This window comes from Hipposideros armiger, unplaced genomic scaffold (genome assembly GCF_001890085.2).
Source record: "Hipposideros armiger isolate ML-2016 unplaced genomic scaffold, ASM189008v1 scaffold_582, whole genome shotgun sequence".
NCBI classification, from domain to species: Eukaryota; Metazoa; Chordata; class Mammalia; order Chiroptera; family Hipposideridae; genus Hipposideros; species Hipposideros armiger.
In genome coordinates, this window is record NW_017731932.1 from 365,970 (window position 1) to 378,556 (window position 12,587).

The following is a 12,587-nucleotide window of genomic DNA, read 5'->3' on the forward strand; positions in this document are numbered from 1 at the left end:
CATTCACCCACAGACCGAGGTACAGACGGGAGACAACCTCTGGCCCCCCAGCAGCTGGCCAGCTTTGCAGCCCGTCTTGAGCCCCTACACCCCTCCCTGCCCCCATCCCCTTCTCTATTGAAGGAGCGGAAAGAGAAGAGAGAAGAGCAGAGAGATTGAGAGAAAGAGAGATAGACGGAGATCTCTGGAGCAGACCTCAAGGTGAGGGGGCAGCCCTTCTCCAAATGAATTTTTTTTTCCTTTTGCAAATTTCCTCCTCCTGCTGCGTGTTGCTTTTTCCCCTTTGCAAAAGCATTATTCATCCACCCTTTGTCCTCCCTTCCCCCTCCCTGCTGCCTCCGCTCCTCTCTCAGCGCCTCCATCCCTCTCCAAGCTCTGACGGTTCCCGCACTTATTTCCCGGCAACTTTGGCTGCAGCATCAGACATCACTGTTTATTGTTTTGCTGCTGGTGCGGACCCCCCAAAGCCCGCCCTGGGAGCTGGCTACGCTGCTAATGATTTTGGACCATACCATGCCGAGAATGCCAGCCCAGAGGGGGCCGAAACCTCAGAGCAGATGAGAAAATCCATTGTGAGCAGGTGGCCTCCTCCCTTATGTTCCCCTCCAGAGAGGCACGGGATTCGAACCTGGTTCCTCGCGCCTCCACCTCGGGGCCTCTGCTGTCAGGGATGGTTGCTCAGCACCCCCCAACCCAACCCTCCCTCTTCCCCGCCTCCCACAGCCCAGCCCCAGCTCACTTGGGGAACATCCTCTCCCCAGCACTCAGCTAGCTTGCCTGCTTTTTCCCCAGTCATTTGCCCAACTTGTTTTTCCCTGCGATCTGAGATGGGGAAGAAGTGACCCCTACTCCCCCTCCTGTGAGTGTTCTCTAGCCTTCTGTGCAGCCTCTCCTTGACTTGATGGGGAAGCATTAGAGACAGGGCGGGAGGCGTGATGGAGGCCGGGGAAGGAGGCAGAGCAGGGACCTGGCCGGCCCCCTCCCCGGGCCCTTGAAGAAGCTGCGCTAGGTGAAGCAGCAGAGGAGTCCTCACGGGCAAAGTTGGAGGCTGACCAGTGAAGTGGATGCTGACCAGTGTGCTGGTGAGGAGGACCCGTTTCCTGCGGCCAGAGCCCAATGTCACCCTGAACTCAGCCCAAGGTGTTTTCCTGGGGCCCAGTCGGGGGAGAGGACCTGAAACTGAAGATGGTCTAGCTGGGGGTTTTGCGGAGAGACTGCCTGACGGCCCCAGGGAAAACTGGAACAGCTGGACCACTAGCAGTCAACGCAGAGGACAGGATGACAGCCTGTTCACCCTGTCTACCTGGAACCACGTTACCTCTGTTTTGCTTCATGGCCTAGCGTTGCTGGAACACCCAGCTGGCACCTCTGAACCAGACTTGGGCTGTGCCACCCACAGCGGGGCCTGCAGGGCCCGTGAAGAAAGCAGCTCACCTGCTTATCGCAGCCCACAGAGGACACCTCCCTTCTTATCCTCTGCCTCCAGCACCCTCAACCACTTGGGGGTGGAGTTTGGACAGGTATCAACATCTTTCTCAAGATTCGTAATCAGAACCCAGCAATTATTCTGTCACCCACAGAGGCACTGCAGTTTGTCCCTGTCCCTGGGAGAAAGTGCAAAGAAACATTCTCTGCCTTGTGCCCCAAAGCACTTGAAAACTTTTGAAAATGAGAGTCCCCTTCTTGCTCCCTGTTGTGGACGTTACCCCCACACTACACCACCCTGCCCTGCTCAGCCCAGGAGAGCTGGCCTCCCTGCTGTGGTCCCCATTTCCCATGGGTCCCAGCTGTCATGTTTGCCTGAAGGACAGTTTCTGTCCTATAGCTGGCAGCCTAAGTCCTTAACTGAGGGTTAAGGCAACAGTCAAGAGCAGTAGAGAAAGACCAGGGGGACAGAGGCTGAGAAGACAGCAAGGCACTGCCTCTGGGCCAAAATGAGTGGATCAAGGGGCAAGACTGGGAAGTGGCCACGTCTGTCGTCCTTGGCACCGAAGGAGGCATCTGTGAAGTTCTACTTCGTAGAGAGCAGGCCCCCGGCCCCAGGAGAGGGCTGAAGCAGGATGTGAGCCCGCCTGCTCTCCCTGCCCCTCATCAGGCCCCCCTCCCACACAAAATCTATGAAGGACCAACTGTATGGCAAATGGAGGCCACGGAACAGAAAAACTGCCAGGCATCCCCAACTTTTAAGACTTTGAGCCCCAGAGCCCATCAGAACATGCGGGAGGCAGATCCTCACCAAAGAAATCAAGGCGAGAGCACTGCAGACATCGTCGCTCCCATGGCAGCATTGTGCTAGCAGGCTGCTCCCAGGGGAACAGGGTGGAGGCTGCTCCCGCCCCAGGAGTGAGACACACCACCTCCCCGGCTGTGGCACCAGAGGCCAGGCACCGCTGCCAGGCTTGCCAGAGCAGACAGGAATCCAGGGGCCTAGGAGGTTCAGTGCAACTGAACGCTGAGAGGGTTGATGGCCATAGGAGAGTAGGGGCAGGGGTGAGGCGAGCCCCATCGTCTCCATCCCTTCAAAAGGGGCACCTCATGAAGTCACAGCTCTTCTGACGCACCTTCCCCTCTTCCCAGGTGACTTCCATTTCTATCTGGTTCACAGCTGGGGGGGCCCTGGCCGGGCAGCCCCCCCACATTCCTCCTGCCCTGAAACACGGCTCTAGCCAACCTGCTCCGCTGTTTTACCTGCGACCGCCTGTGTGGGGGCTGCACAGCGCCAGCCCCTCCAGCCCGCCAGGGCATCGTCCTCCAGCCCGTGATGCCCAGCTGTGACCCTGGCCCGGGCCCTGCCTGCCTCCCCACCAAGACATTCCGTAGCTACCTGCCCCGCTGCCACCGCACTTACAGCTGCGTCCACTGCCGCGCACACCTGGCCAAACATGATGAGCTTATTTCTAAGGTACCGCCACTCCCCTCCTCTCCCCCACAGGCTTGTCCAAACTCACCTGGGGTAAGGCAAGGCACCTGTCCACCCTCTTCCATGCCCCCGGGGATTCAGGCAGTGGGGTGGTGGGCCACCCAGTAGTAACCGCCTGTCCTGTGTCTCCACAGTCCTTCCAAGGGAGCCATGGACGAGCCTACCTGTTTAATTCCGTGTGAGTCCACCCCTCTCCTTGTGCGTGCGTGCTTGCGTGTGTGCATAATTTCCTGAGGAGAAAGGGGGTTAGCCATCAGAAGGTGGCCTTGTACCTTTGGCTTTGCCTCCCCTCTTGCAAAGGGGCTCAGAAACTCAGTGGTTCTCGTGTGGGGCGTATGGGCGGAGCCGGACTCACCACACTGAAGAAAGCCCAGGTGTTAGTCATAAACGGGGTGGACCACTGAAGGCAGGGAGGGCTTCCAGCGGGGCAGGGTAAGCTCTCCAGTTAGAAGTTCCTTTGGGGCTGTTTGGGGGCTGGACTGACAGAGCAACCCCACCCGGTGCTGGGTCCTTCCTGTTTCTTGAAATAGGGTCAACGTGGGCTGTGGGCCAGCTGAACAGCGCCTCCTGCTCACGGGGCTCCACTCGGTAGCCGATATTTTCTGCGAAAGCTGCAAAACCACACTGGGCTGGAAATATGTAAGTAGCTGGGGGGCGGCCCTCCAAGCCCTCATGACCACGTCAGGTCTTTGCATGGTCCAGAAGGAGGAGGGGAGGTCTAGGTGGACTGGGTGGGGGGACTTTGGGGGCAGGGATAATACAGGCGATTGGAGGGCCTGGAAGGGAACTGCTTGGTCCCATATTCACCGCTTCCTCTCCACCAGGAACAGGCCTTTGAGACAAGTCAGAAGTACAAGGAGGGGAAATACATCATTGAAATGTCACACATGGTGAAGGACAACGGCTGGGACTGAGGGGCAGGCAGGCTGTGCCCTTCCTCCGCATGCCCCACCCTCCCACACCTGTCCCCTGGCCCTGCCAAGCAGTCCATACCAGCATGAGTACTGGCCCACCCCTGGGGAGGACCCAGCTCCCACCAACCCCTCCCGCCTCCACCTCATTACTCCCAGGCCTCTTTAGAACAGGGGCCTGGGGTACCCCAGGGGTGCTCAAGGCTCAGGAGTGGGCAGCAGTCAGGGGGAAACAGAACTGGGGGAAAAGGATGGTTGTGGGCCCTCCTAGCCCCAAGGTCCGGTGAATTGAGATGGCAGGGCGCGCGCTCAGGCAGAGGACCGTGGGAGGAATCAGGTTTGGCTCCACCTTTTTGAGCGAACACAGGACAAACCTGGAGTCATGGGGCTGGCTGGTAGATCCTAGGCCGCAGAATAGCAGATAAGGCTTGAGTTGGAGTGAATTTCTGGCCTCAGACACTGGGGGACACCAGTCTCCGAGGGTGAAGTATCCCACCCCATTTGCAGGAGAAAGGACTCGGTGGGGGTAGAGGGGGAAATCCCAGGCCCAGGCCCTGGGAAATAAGGGAATTGCAGGGGTTTCCATTTCACTCCACTTGTTTATCTTGGCACTAAAGAGGCACTTTCGAGTATCTAACCTTTGCCGTTGGGTGGGGTGGGGAAAGCTGCCCCTGGAACAGCCTCCGCCCCCAGCTGGCTGTTTCCGGAGCGAGCAGTCTTCATGGGCATTCCCAGAGGCCCAGCCACTGCTCCTGGGACCTGGTCCCTTGGAGGGGAGGTAGGAAATCAGTGCTACGGGGCCAGGCTTCCTCGTGGCTGCCACCAGCGAACGAAACTTTTGTATGATACATAGTGTTTGGGTCTATTTTTAATAAAAAGGGGAAAAGCAGCTGTGAGGCACTGTCCCCTGACTTTTCCTTCCTCGAGGCCGTACCTTGTAGTCACACCACACCCCCTTCCCAGGGGCCTGTTCCTTCGTGCCACTAGGGGGCAGCAATTGTTTCGACAGGGGCAGGACCCTACTGGAGCTTTTACTGGGGGCTGGGGATCCCGGGGAGGTTTCCCTTAGCAAGAGGAATGGCTTTTGTGAGCAGCATCCCAGCGGGAGCATCCAAAACCAGCGGGTCTTCCAGAGCCCTTGACAATGAATCAACTTTTGCCTGGATTCAGAAATGGGCCCCTGGAAGAGGCCCATCCCTGAAGAAGGGTGTTCTTGGATCCCATTCTCTCCACCTGGTTCTGTACTGCTTTGGTCAGTTCATTGCCGCACTTAAGGCTGAAAGGAAAACCCATCTGCTAAGGTGCTGCCCTGGCGGTTGATACGAAGTGAAACAAAACAGCTCAGAATTTGCAGCATCAATGCAACCATGTGATCCAAGTCCAATTTTTGGCAGTGACATGGAATTCCTATTGTTGTTGGGTCACCAACAACTGCAGGGAGGACTGCACACGTCATAAAAATCTTTTTTTTTGTAACTTAGCTTGTTATTTCCAGGTGCATTCATTGATATTGCAAACATCTCTAGAGCAGTTATTCCTTGCCAGGCATTGTGTTAAGCGCTGGGGTTGCAGTAGAGAAGGCAGCCATGGCCTGACTTCACGGAGCTTTTGGTCTAGTGCGAGACCAAGAACCAGGCAATTCCAGTCGGTGACAAAGGGCTCTGAACAGGGATGAGGAAACAAGCTAGGGAGCTTGCAGAAGCTTAGCCTAGATTTCAGGAGTCAAGGTAGGCTTCGCAGATGCCTACGATGACTATGATGGCTCTTTAAGGGTGAGAAGTTGGGTGGGCAAAAGGAAGGGTGAGAGGAGAGGAACTATTTCAGGCAGAAAACTGTGTGTCAAGTGGCTCAAGCTTTGTCTGATTGAGGAGGAAATAAGTTTCCTGTAGCTGGAGTATAGGCGCAAGTGGGGGAGAGATGAGATGACACAGGAAAGACAGGCATTTAGGGAATCTAGATTTCATCCCAACGGCATTGGGGAGACTGAAAAGTTCTTGTTTCTTAACGAGTGGAGTGGCATCAAATGGCTGTTTTATGCCCAGAGAAGAGACTCAAATGGAAATGTTAGCAGACTGAAGTAAGGGACATAAAGCAAAGTGTGTACCACCTCAAATACTACTGTCAGTGGAGAAGCTGTTTGGGGCAAAAGGATGCAAGAGACACAGAGGTGCAAGAAAGCAAATGCAAGCCTTTAAGGAATGATGTCCTGTCCCGCACCTGCATCTGAGAGGCCTTGGAAGGGAATGTGTCCCATTGTTCAGTTTCTGAATGCCTGGTGATGCCTAGGGATCCTCAGGCTCCAGCAAGGGACGCAGAACCCTGTCCTGCTGGGTCCCATTTCTTGGACCAAAGTTCTGGAAGGTTTTTGAAGCCCCAAGCTCTGACCTTGAAAATTGGGCACAAATTAGCTTTCTTAAGGATCCTCAAATATGCCTCTTCCAATTTAAGTTCTTGTCAAGCCAAATAGGCTCTGTGAGAAACAAAGGAGTAAATGGCAGTCATTGCTCTCAAGTTCCTTGGAACCTCTCCTGGAAGTCATTTTGTGGGCTTGACTCAGGGAACCCATTTAGTCTCTAAGATCAGCCCATGGACAATGCTGTCCAAATTGTGGATGCCCAGACAGGTATACCCTCAAGAAGTATTATCAAATACCTGTGACCAAGAGGGGTCGTGCTAGGAATTACAGGTAGAGATGAGGTCTCCTTTCTGTCCCAAGGGCCAAGGAAGAAGCCGCAGGTGTGGAATGAGACCAGGAGGGTCCGGAAACCCATGTCCTTGTCCCTGGGGAGCAGTGCTTTCAGGGTAGCTTTCTCCTTTCCCGTGTATCCCCTTTTGCTCCTGGAGGTTTACTCTGGTCCTGACAGGGAGCCTCCCAAACTTCTCCACCCACCCTCCAATCCCAGGCCAAGTCTGGGGACTCCTCCTCCTTTAGCCAGCAAGCCACCATCTTTCTCTCTAAAGACTTGAGACTTTGGAAGATACCCTCCTACAACCAGCAGATGGCATCAAAACCTTCCACCCCTCATCTCAGGCACTCTTCCATCTGAGAACCTACCCGAGCCTCTTCAGATAGGTCTACAAAAAAGATGGGTGAGCTGTCAGACTTAGGACAGGATTATATCCAGGCTCTGCAATTTTAGAGCTGCATAACTTTGGCTGTACTGCTTCAAGCTTCTGGTTCTCGATTTTTTTCATCTGTAAAATGGGGGCGTTACTTGCCAAGAAGTCATCAGTGTTCACCGTGACATAAGTGTCTGGCACATGGAACGCATGCGGAAGTGCTTCCATAAATGCGAGCTATTAGTCTGACTAGAACAGGGAGGTTTTTCACTTTCCCACCAGGGTAGCTGATTGGCGCCCAGATGGGAGAGGAAGTCTCCTACTGGAGGAGGCAGCCGGCGCTGGTAGCACCACACGGCCAATGCCCTTTTAACATTGCACTGCTAGTGGTAGGTGCAGACAGTAGCACAATGTGAAAAGAGCTCCGGCCTGCAGCAGAGGTGTGCCGGCCCTGCCTCCTCACCCCTTCTCCCAGTCCCTGGCCCACTGAGCCTCCCTCTGCCCCTTCTCATCTTCACCACAGCTTTCCACCCTTCTCCTCTGTTCTCAGGGTTAATCTCTATTTTCTCTCCACTCCTCCTTCTGCCCTCTTCCTCATGTCCTTCCCGGTACTGAGACCACCTTTTTCTTCAGGCTTTGAGGTGGGGAACTGAGTCCATGGAGGCAGCTGCATACCTTGAGTTTGACATTCCATCTTTACAGGAAGCGACTGGTAGAAATCCTAGAAGTTTGGGGGACACTCTCATGTAGCTGTGTTTATCTGGATTTGTATCTCTGCCAGCTTCCGTTCTGGGAAGGAGCTTGCTGACGAGGACCACTGAGCCCTCTACTCTTCTCTACGCTAAAGTTCTCTCTCTTTTTGAGTTGAAAGGGGAGTTCCAGGCTTCCAGGGGACAACCTCAGCTGAAGCGTCAGGACCAGAGGGTGGGGGGACTATAGTCACAGCTCCCCAGGCAGCACAGAGAAACTTCCAAGCCTGGAGGTGAAAGCTGCGGGTGATACCTCATCCCTGCATCTCTGCTCAGAGGTCTTCAAAATCCATATTCTAGACGCAGCATGAAACAAAATGGTGGGGGTGATTCCCTCTCTTGTACTGAGCAGTAGGGATAGGCTTTCACTGGCAGTGGGATTAGAATCTGAGCTTCCTGTTTTATCCAGGGCCTCCCATTAGGAAGTCGTTGAGCTCACCTGTAACTTCTCCATCCTACCCTAGTGGACGGGGCTGAAACGCTGGATTAACAATCCCGAGACTGATTAAAACCCAAAGCCCAAAGACTGCCCTGGAGGGACACCTGGATAGCCAAAGGTTCCGAGCTCTAGTGGGGGGGGCGCTCTTGGCTACAGCTGTGGCCTCGGAGGCCCAGCTCCAGTTCTGACCTGGTGAACTGTGTGCAGCCCAGAGGGGCAGAAGCATGGGGTGATTCCTCGGGCGTGTTGAATAATGAAGGCCTCCGGGTGATGGGGAGGCCTGAGAGATGCCCTCCTCCCCACTCCACAGCCAACAGGAGGGACTGAGGACAGAATTCCAGTTGGGAGCTCTTCCTCTGGGCTTCCCCTCCAACCTTCTACCACCCCCTTCAGGAAGCAGGAGAGATTTCTCCCGCCCTCCCAGGCAGAGTTTGTTCCTGTAATCTGCAAACGCGGGCCCTGTCCCACAGTTTGCACAGTTCTAATGGACGGAAACTAAGGCCCCGCTAGGGTCAGTCACCAGGCCTCTCCTCCTGGGTTGGGCAAACCAGTCCCAGCTGGGAACTAGATCATGTCAACAGAGGGCAGAGGGGCAAAGACTGGACTGCCCAGCAAGCTTCAGGGCGACTAAGGGAAGATTCTTCACCAAGGCGTGCCCAGATGTCTCCTTGGGGTGGGAGCGAGAGGGGGCTGGGGCCAAGATCCCCTCAGCTCTCACACCCAACTCATTCCAGAGCGGGATTCCCAGCGATTCACCAGCCAGCAGGGCCCCTCCCCCACCTCGGGCCCAGGAGCCATCCCCAGCTCCTTCCAGAGGCGGTGTAGAGACCGAGGAGGAAATGGGGGAGGGGAGGCCCGGCTCAAGTTCTCTCCACTCCCCCTCCTCATTGGCCACCATCTTCCGGCCCCTGCCCCCCAGAGCAGCAGGGGATGGGGCCCAGCCTGTGGAAGGGAGAGAAAGGGCAGGTGGAGGGTTAGCTGGAGCAGCGGGGCCAGCGGCTGGCCCCAACTGTCTCCTCCCACCCCCTCCCCGCAGCCATGGCGACAGGAGCAGGAGACCAGGAGGGTCCTGAAAGCCATGTTCTGTGAATGGGATGAGAAGGGCAGGGGGGAAGAGGGGGGTGAGGGGCGTTCTCTCTCAACACCCAACTGTGCCACACACACACACACACAGACACACACACACACCTCAAGGCTGGACCACACACGTGCGCACACACAACTCCCAGCCACACTAGCTGCACAACTCAACCCTTAACTACACACTTAATCCAAACAGCAAGCACTGGAGTGTGAGCACACAGCTCCCCCACATCCCCACACCCCTTAACACCCCACAACTCCTTGCTCAGGGCGGGCCACACACACACACACACACACACACAGCCCGTAGGTGCAGCGCACAACTTCTCAAGATGCAGAACTCCCTGCTTTACTCCAGCCCTTCGGCCACAGCGCTTCCCTCTGAACACACCCGCCAAGGCCCCACACCCGCACACACACCCGGGCAAGGACAGATGGCCCAGCCTTAGTAGCCCAGCTCAGCAGAGCCCCCACCCCTCCCCACCCACCACACCCCCCACTGGAAAATGACAGTGAAGCCGCCCCAGCAAGGCATGCCTAGTGCTTCCCAGTTACAGTTGTTTAAAAAGGAAAAGATAGAAGAGATGCCCACCGAGTGGAGGAGAATGAAGAGGGGGAAAAGAAGAGGAGAGAAAGAGCCCCGACCACCCCCTCCCCTCCCCGAGAGAAAAAAAAAAAACGAAAATCGGTGGCGTTACCCTTTTGGGAGCTCCCGGTACCTACACATGGCTCTTCGTTACGTTCCTCTGCCTGCCACCTCCTTCTTCCCGGGCTCTTTCTCTGCCCTTCCCTCCCTCTTGGCTTCCCTCCCCGGCCGCGCTCCCCCTCTCTCACGCCCTCTCGCCCCCCGCCAGCCCCTCTCCCGGGCCGGGCTCGGATCCCCAGCGGCCGCGCCTACACCCGCCCCCCGGGACCGAGGGCCGGGAGCCGGGCGGCCGCAGCTCCCTCTCCGCCGCCGATCTGGCTCTACCCCCCTCGCCCCCTTTCTCCTTCCACACTCCCTGCCGTCCATCTTGAATACTTGGGATTCTTGAATGGAGCGAGCAGGATCCGCTCCCCCAAGCTCCCATTGGCTGTGGGTTAACCCTTTTGAAACGAGATCCTCCCTCCCATTGGCTGCCAGGCTCCCCTCTTCTCCCCCAACCCCCATCCCCTCCGCCTCCCAACAGTCCGCGAGGTCAGGGCGCTCCCAGGCGCCCCCTACCCTGGCCTCTCACCCCCACCATGCCCACCCCTGGACACCCCGCGCCCTGCGCTTTCCATCCCACTTCCCACAGTGCTGCAGGTGAAGACAGAGCCAGTTCCCGCCAAATGTGGTCCCAAGGTTGGGTTGGCAGAAACCCTGTTCCCAGATGCCCCTTGTGCTGGACTTGGAGACCTTGGAAGATGCAAGGGGTGCAATTTCCTGTCCCCCTCCTACCCCTGCTTGACTAGAAGCACCTCTCCAACAGGGAACCCACACAGCCTTTAGCTTCAACCAAGGGGATCAGAGGGTTCCTTGAGCATTCCTGAGCCTACCAGCCTCCAGGACTGGCCAGGAAGAGGGCAGCTCGGGGAAGATCTGGGGCTCTTCAGAGAAGCTAATTCCCTGAGTGCCAGGGGGCAGGTCTGACCCTAGGAGGAATGTGCTCCATCTGGATCTCTGCTCACTCATAAACACCCCCTGGGACCAGCCCAGCCACCAGGCCCAAGTGCTGGGCCCACTTAGAGGCCCTGAGTCAGGAGCCCAGAGAAGCATGGAGGAAGGAGGTAACAGGGAATAGAGCAGGGAGGCAGGCCTGGGGGTTGGGGCACCTTTTCTCTAGGCCCGGATCTGCCCATAACACGGCTGCCCAGGTCATGCTTCACCTTAGTTTCCTCGTTTACAAAAAGATCAGTCTAGAAGAGCCCTGTCCTATAGAAGTTTCTGTGTGAAGATGGAAATGTGCTACATATGTGTTGTCTAATACAGTCACCACTAGTAGCCACATGTGGCTCTTGAGCACTTAAAATGTGGCTACTGTGACTGAGGAACTGACTTTTTAATTGTATTTAACTTGAATTACTTTTAAATAGCCACATGCAGCCAGTGGCTACCCATGGGACAGCGCAGTTCTAGAATCCTTGTTGTCCTGCTGGTGAAGAACATTCTAGAATTCTTGTTGGGGGGAAAAAAAAATCCTTTCTTTTTGTCCTCAGGTACACAATCCTCCAGTTTCAAATCACAAATCACCAAGGGCATCAACCCCCAGATGAGGCTCAAATCCCTGCCACCTTTGTCAGGAATCCTTTCCTCCTGGCTGTCGTCTCTGTTCTGACAAGAGAGCTGAGATACACACACCCACGACACAGTGGAAGATTCGGGCTAGCTGGAAATTTGCAGGCTTGCCCAACCTTCTTGTTTTTTTTAAGGACAGAAACCAAGATATTGACGGGTTGAGGATGATGGGGGGGTTACTTGCCCAAGGGCAAGGAGCTGCTTATGTTCTCACAAGTTAAAAAGTACCCATAAACTTAGTGCATCTCTTTGAGGCTCTGCACGCCCCCACACACGTACATCATTAAGTTCATTCGGTACATGTACTTCTCTGACCCAGGACAAATGTGAACTGGAGTTGAAATCATCCAATATGGCTGATACCAAGGGATAGCCAGTTCCATGGGAAGGCCACATAGGCCCCCCAGGCAGCATATGAAAACCAAGAGCTCCTGGGGGTGCCAGATTACAAGATCATGGACAGCCCAGAGCCTGCTCCCTGAGTCCATGTGGTTGAGAGACACCCTGGTGGCATCCCACACCATGAGAAGAGGAAGCCGTGGAGCAGGTGAAGACTGCTCTTGGTTCACCCTTGGATTGACTAGGAAGCAGAATTGGCAAAGGGCTGGGGCTACTGGAGGTGTGAAGGGGCAGAGTGTCTAGGATTCTGGTAGCTACAGGCTAGGACTGCTGCATATGGGGCCCAGCCTAGCAGAGAGAGAACTACCACAGGAAGCTGGTTAATGGGACGCTGCACCAGCCTGAGTTTGAACAGTATTTGTCCAAATCTCACTTCCCGAGGGCCTCTGCCTGGGCAATACACTATGGGTGAAGGAAAGACACAGAGCTGCCTGGGGGATGGCTTTTGTCCTCAACATTTCTTTTTTTTTAAGATTTTATTGGGAAATTGGGGGAGGGGAACAGTGTTGGGGAATTGGGAAAGGGTAACAGCCAAGTTGTCATCCTTCAATCTTAGTTATGGAGGGCACAGCAAGCTCAGCTCCAAGTCCAGTCACGCCGCTCAGCTGTGTTCAATTAGTTGCGGGTGGGCGTAGCCACCATCCCATGCGGGAGTCGAACCAGCAGCCTTTGTAGTCAAGAGTGTGTGCTCTATCCCCTGAGCCAACCAGGTGGCAGCTCAGCTCTAGGTGCCGAGTTCAGCCTTTAGTTGCGGGCAGGCATAGCCCAC

The 12,587-nt window shown here is 55.7% G+C and overlaps 1 protein-coding gene across 1 annotated transcript; it reads left to right on the forward strand.

Annotated features, from left to right (window-relative positions):
- Positions 1–4,752, forward strand: YPEL4 (yippee like 4). Its single transcript, XM_019624293.1, has 6 exons — positions 1–19; positions 124–201; positions 2,578–2,902; positions 3,055–3,098; positions 3,451–3,559; positions 3,745–4,752. Exons 3-6 carry the CDS (start codon positions 2,762–2,764, stop codon positions 3,832–3,834), a joined length of 384 nt encoding a protein of 127 aa, XP_019479838.1. The 5' UTR covers positions 1–19; positions 124–201; positions 2,578–2,761; the 3' UTR covers positions 3,835–4,752.
- Positions 4,753–12,587: the final 7,835 nt, after the last annotated feature.

What these genes read in the sequence shown, in the direction of transcription:
- YPEL4 (XM_019624293.1), top strand. Translation starts at nt 2,762, where the DNA reads ATGCCCAGCTGTGACCCTGGCCCGGGCCCTGCCTGCCTCCCCACCAAG. An exon ending in ATGATGAGCTTATTTCTAAG is followed by an intron (nt 2,903 to 3,054) that starts GTACCGCCACTC and finishes GTGTCTCCACAG; the next exon opens with TCCTTCCAAGGGAGCCATGG. An exon ending in CCACACTGGGCTGGAAATAT is followed by an intron (nt 3,560 to 3,744) that starts GTAAGTAGCTGG and finishes CCTCTCCACCAG; the next exon opens with GAACAGGCCTTTGAGACAAG.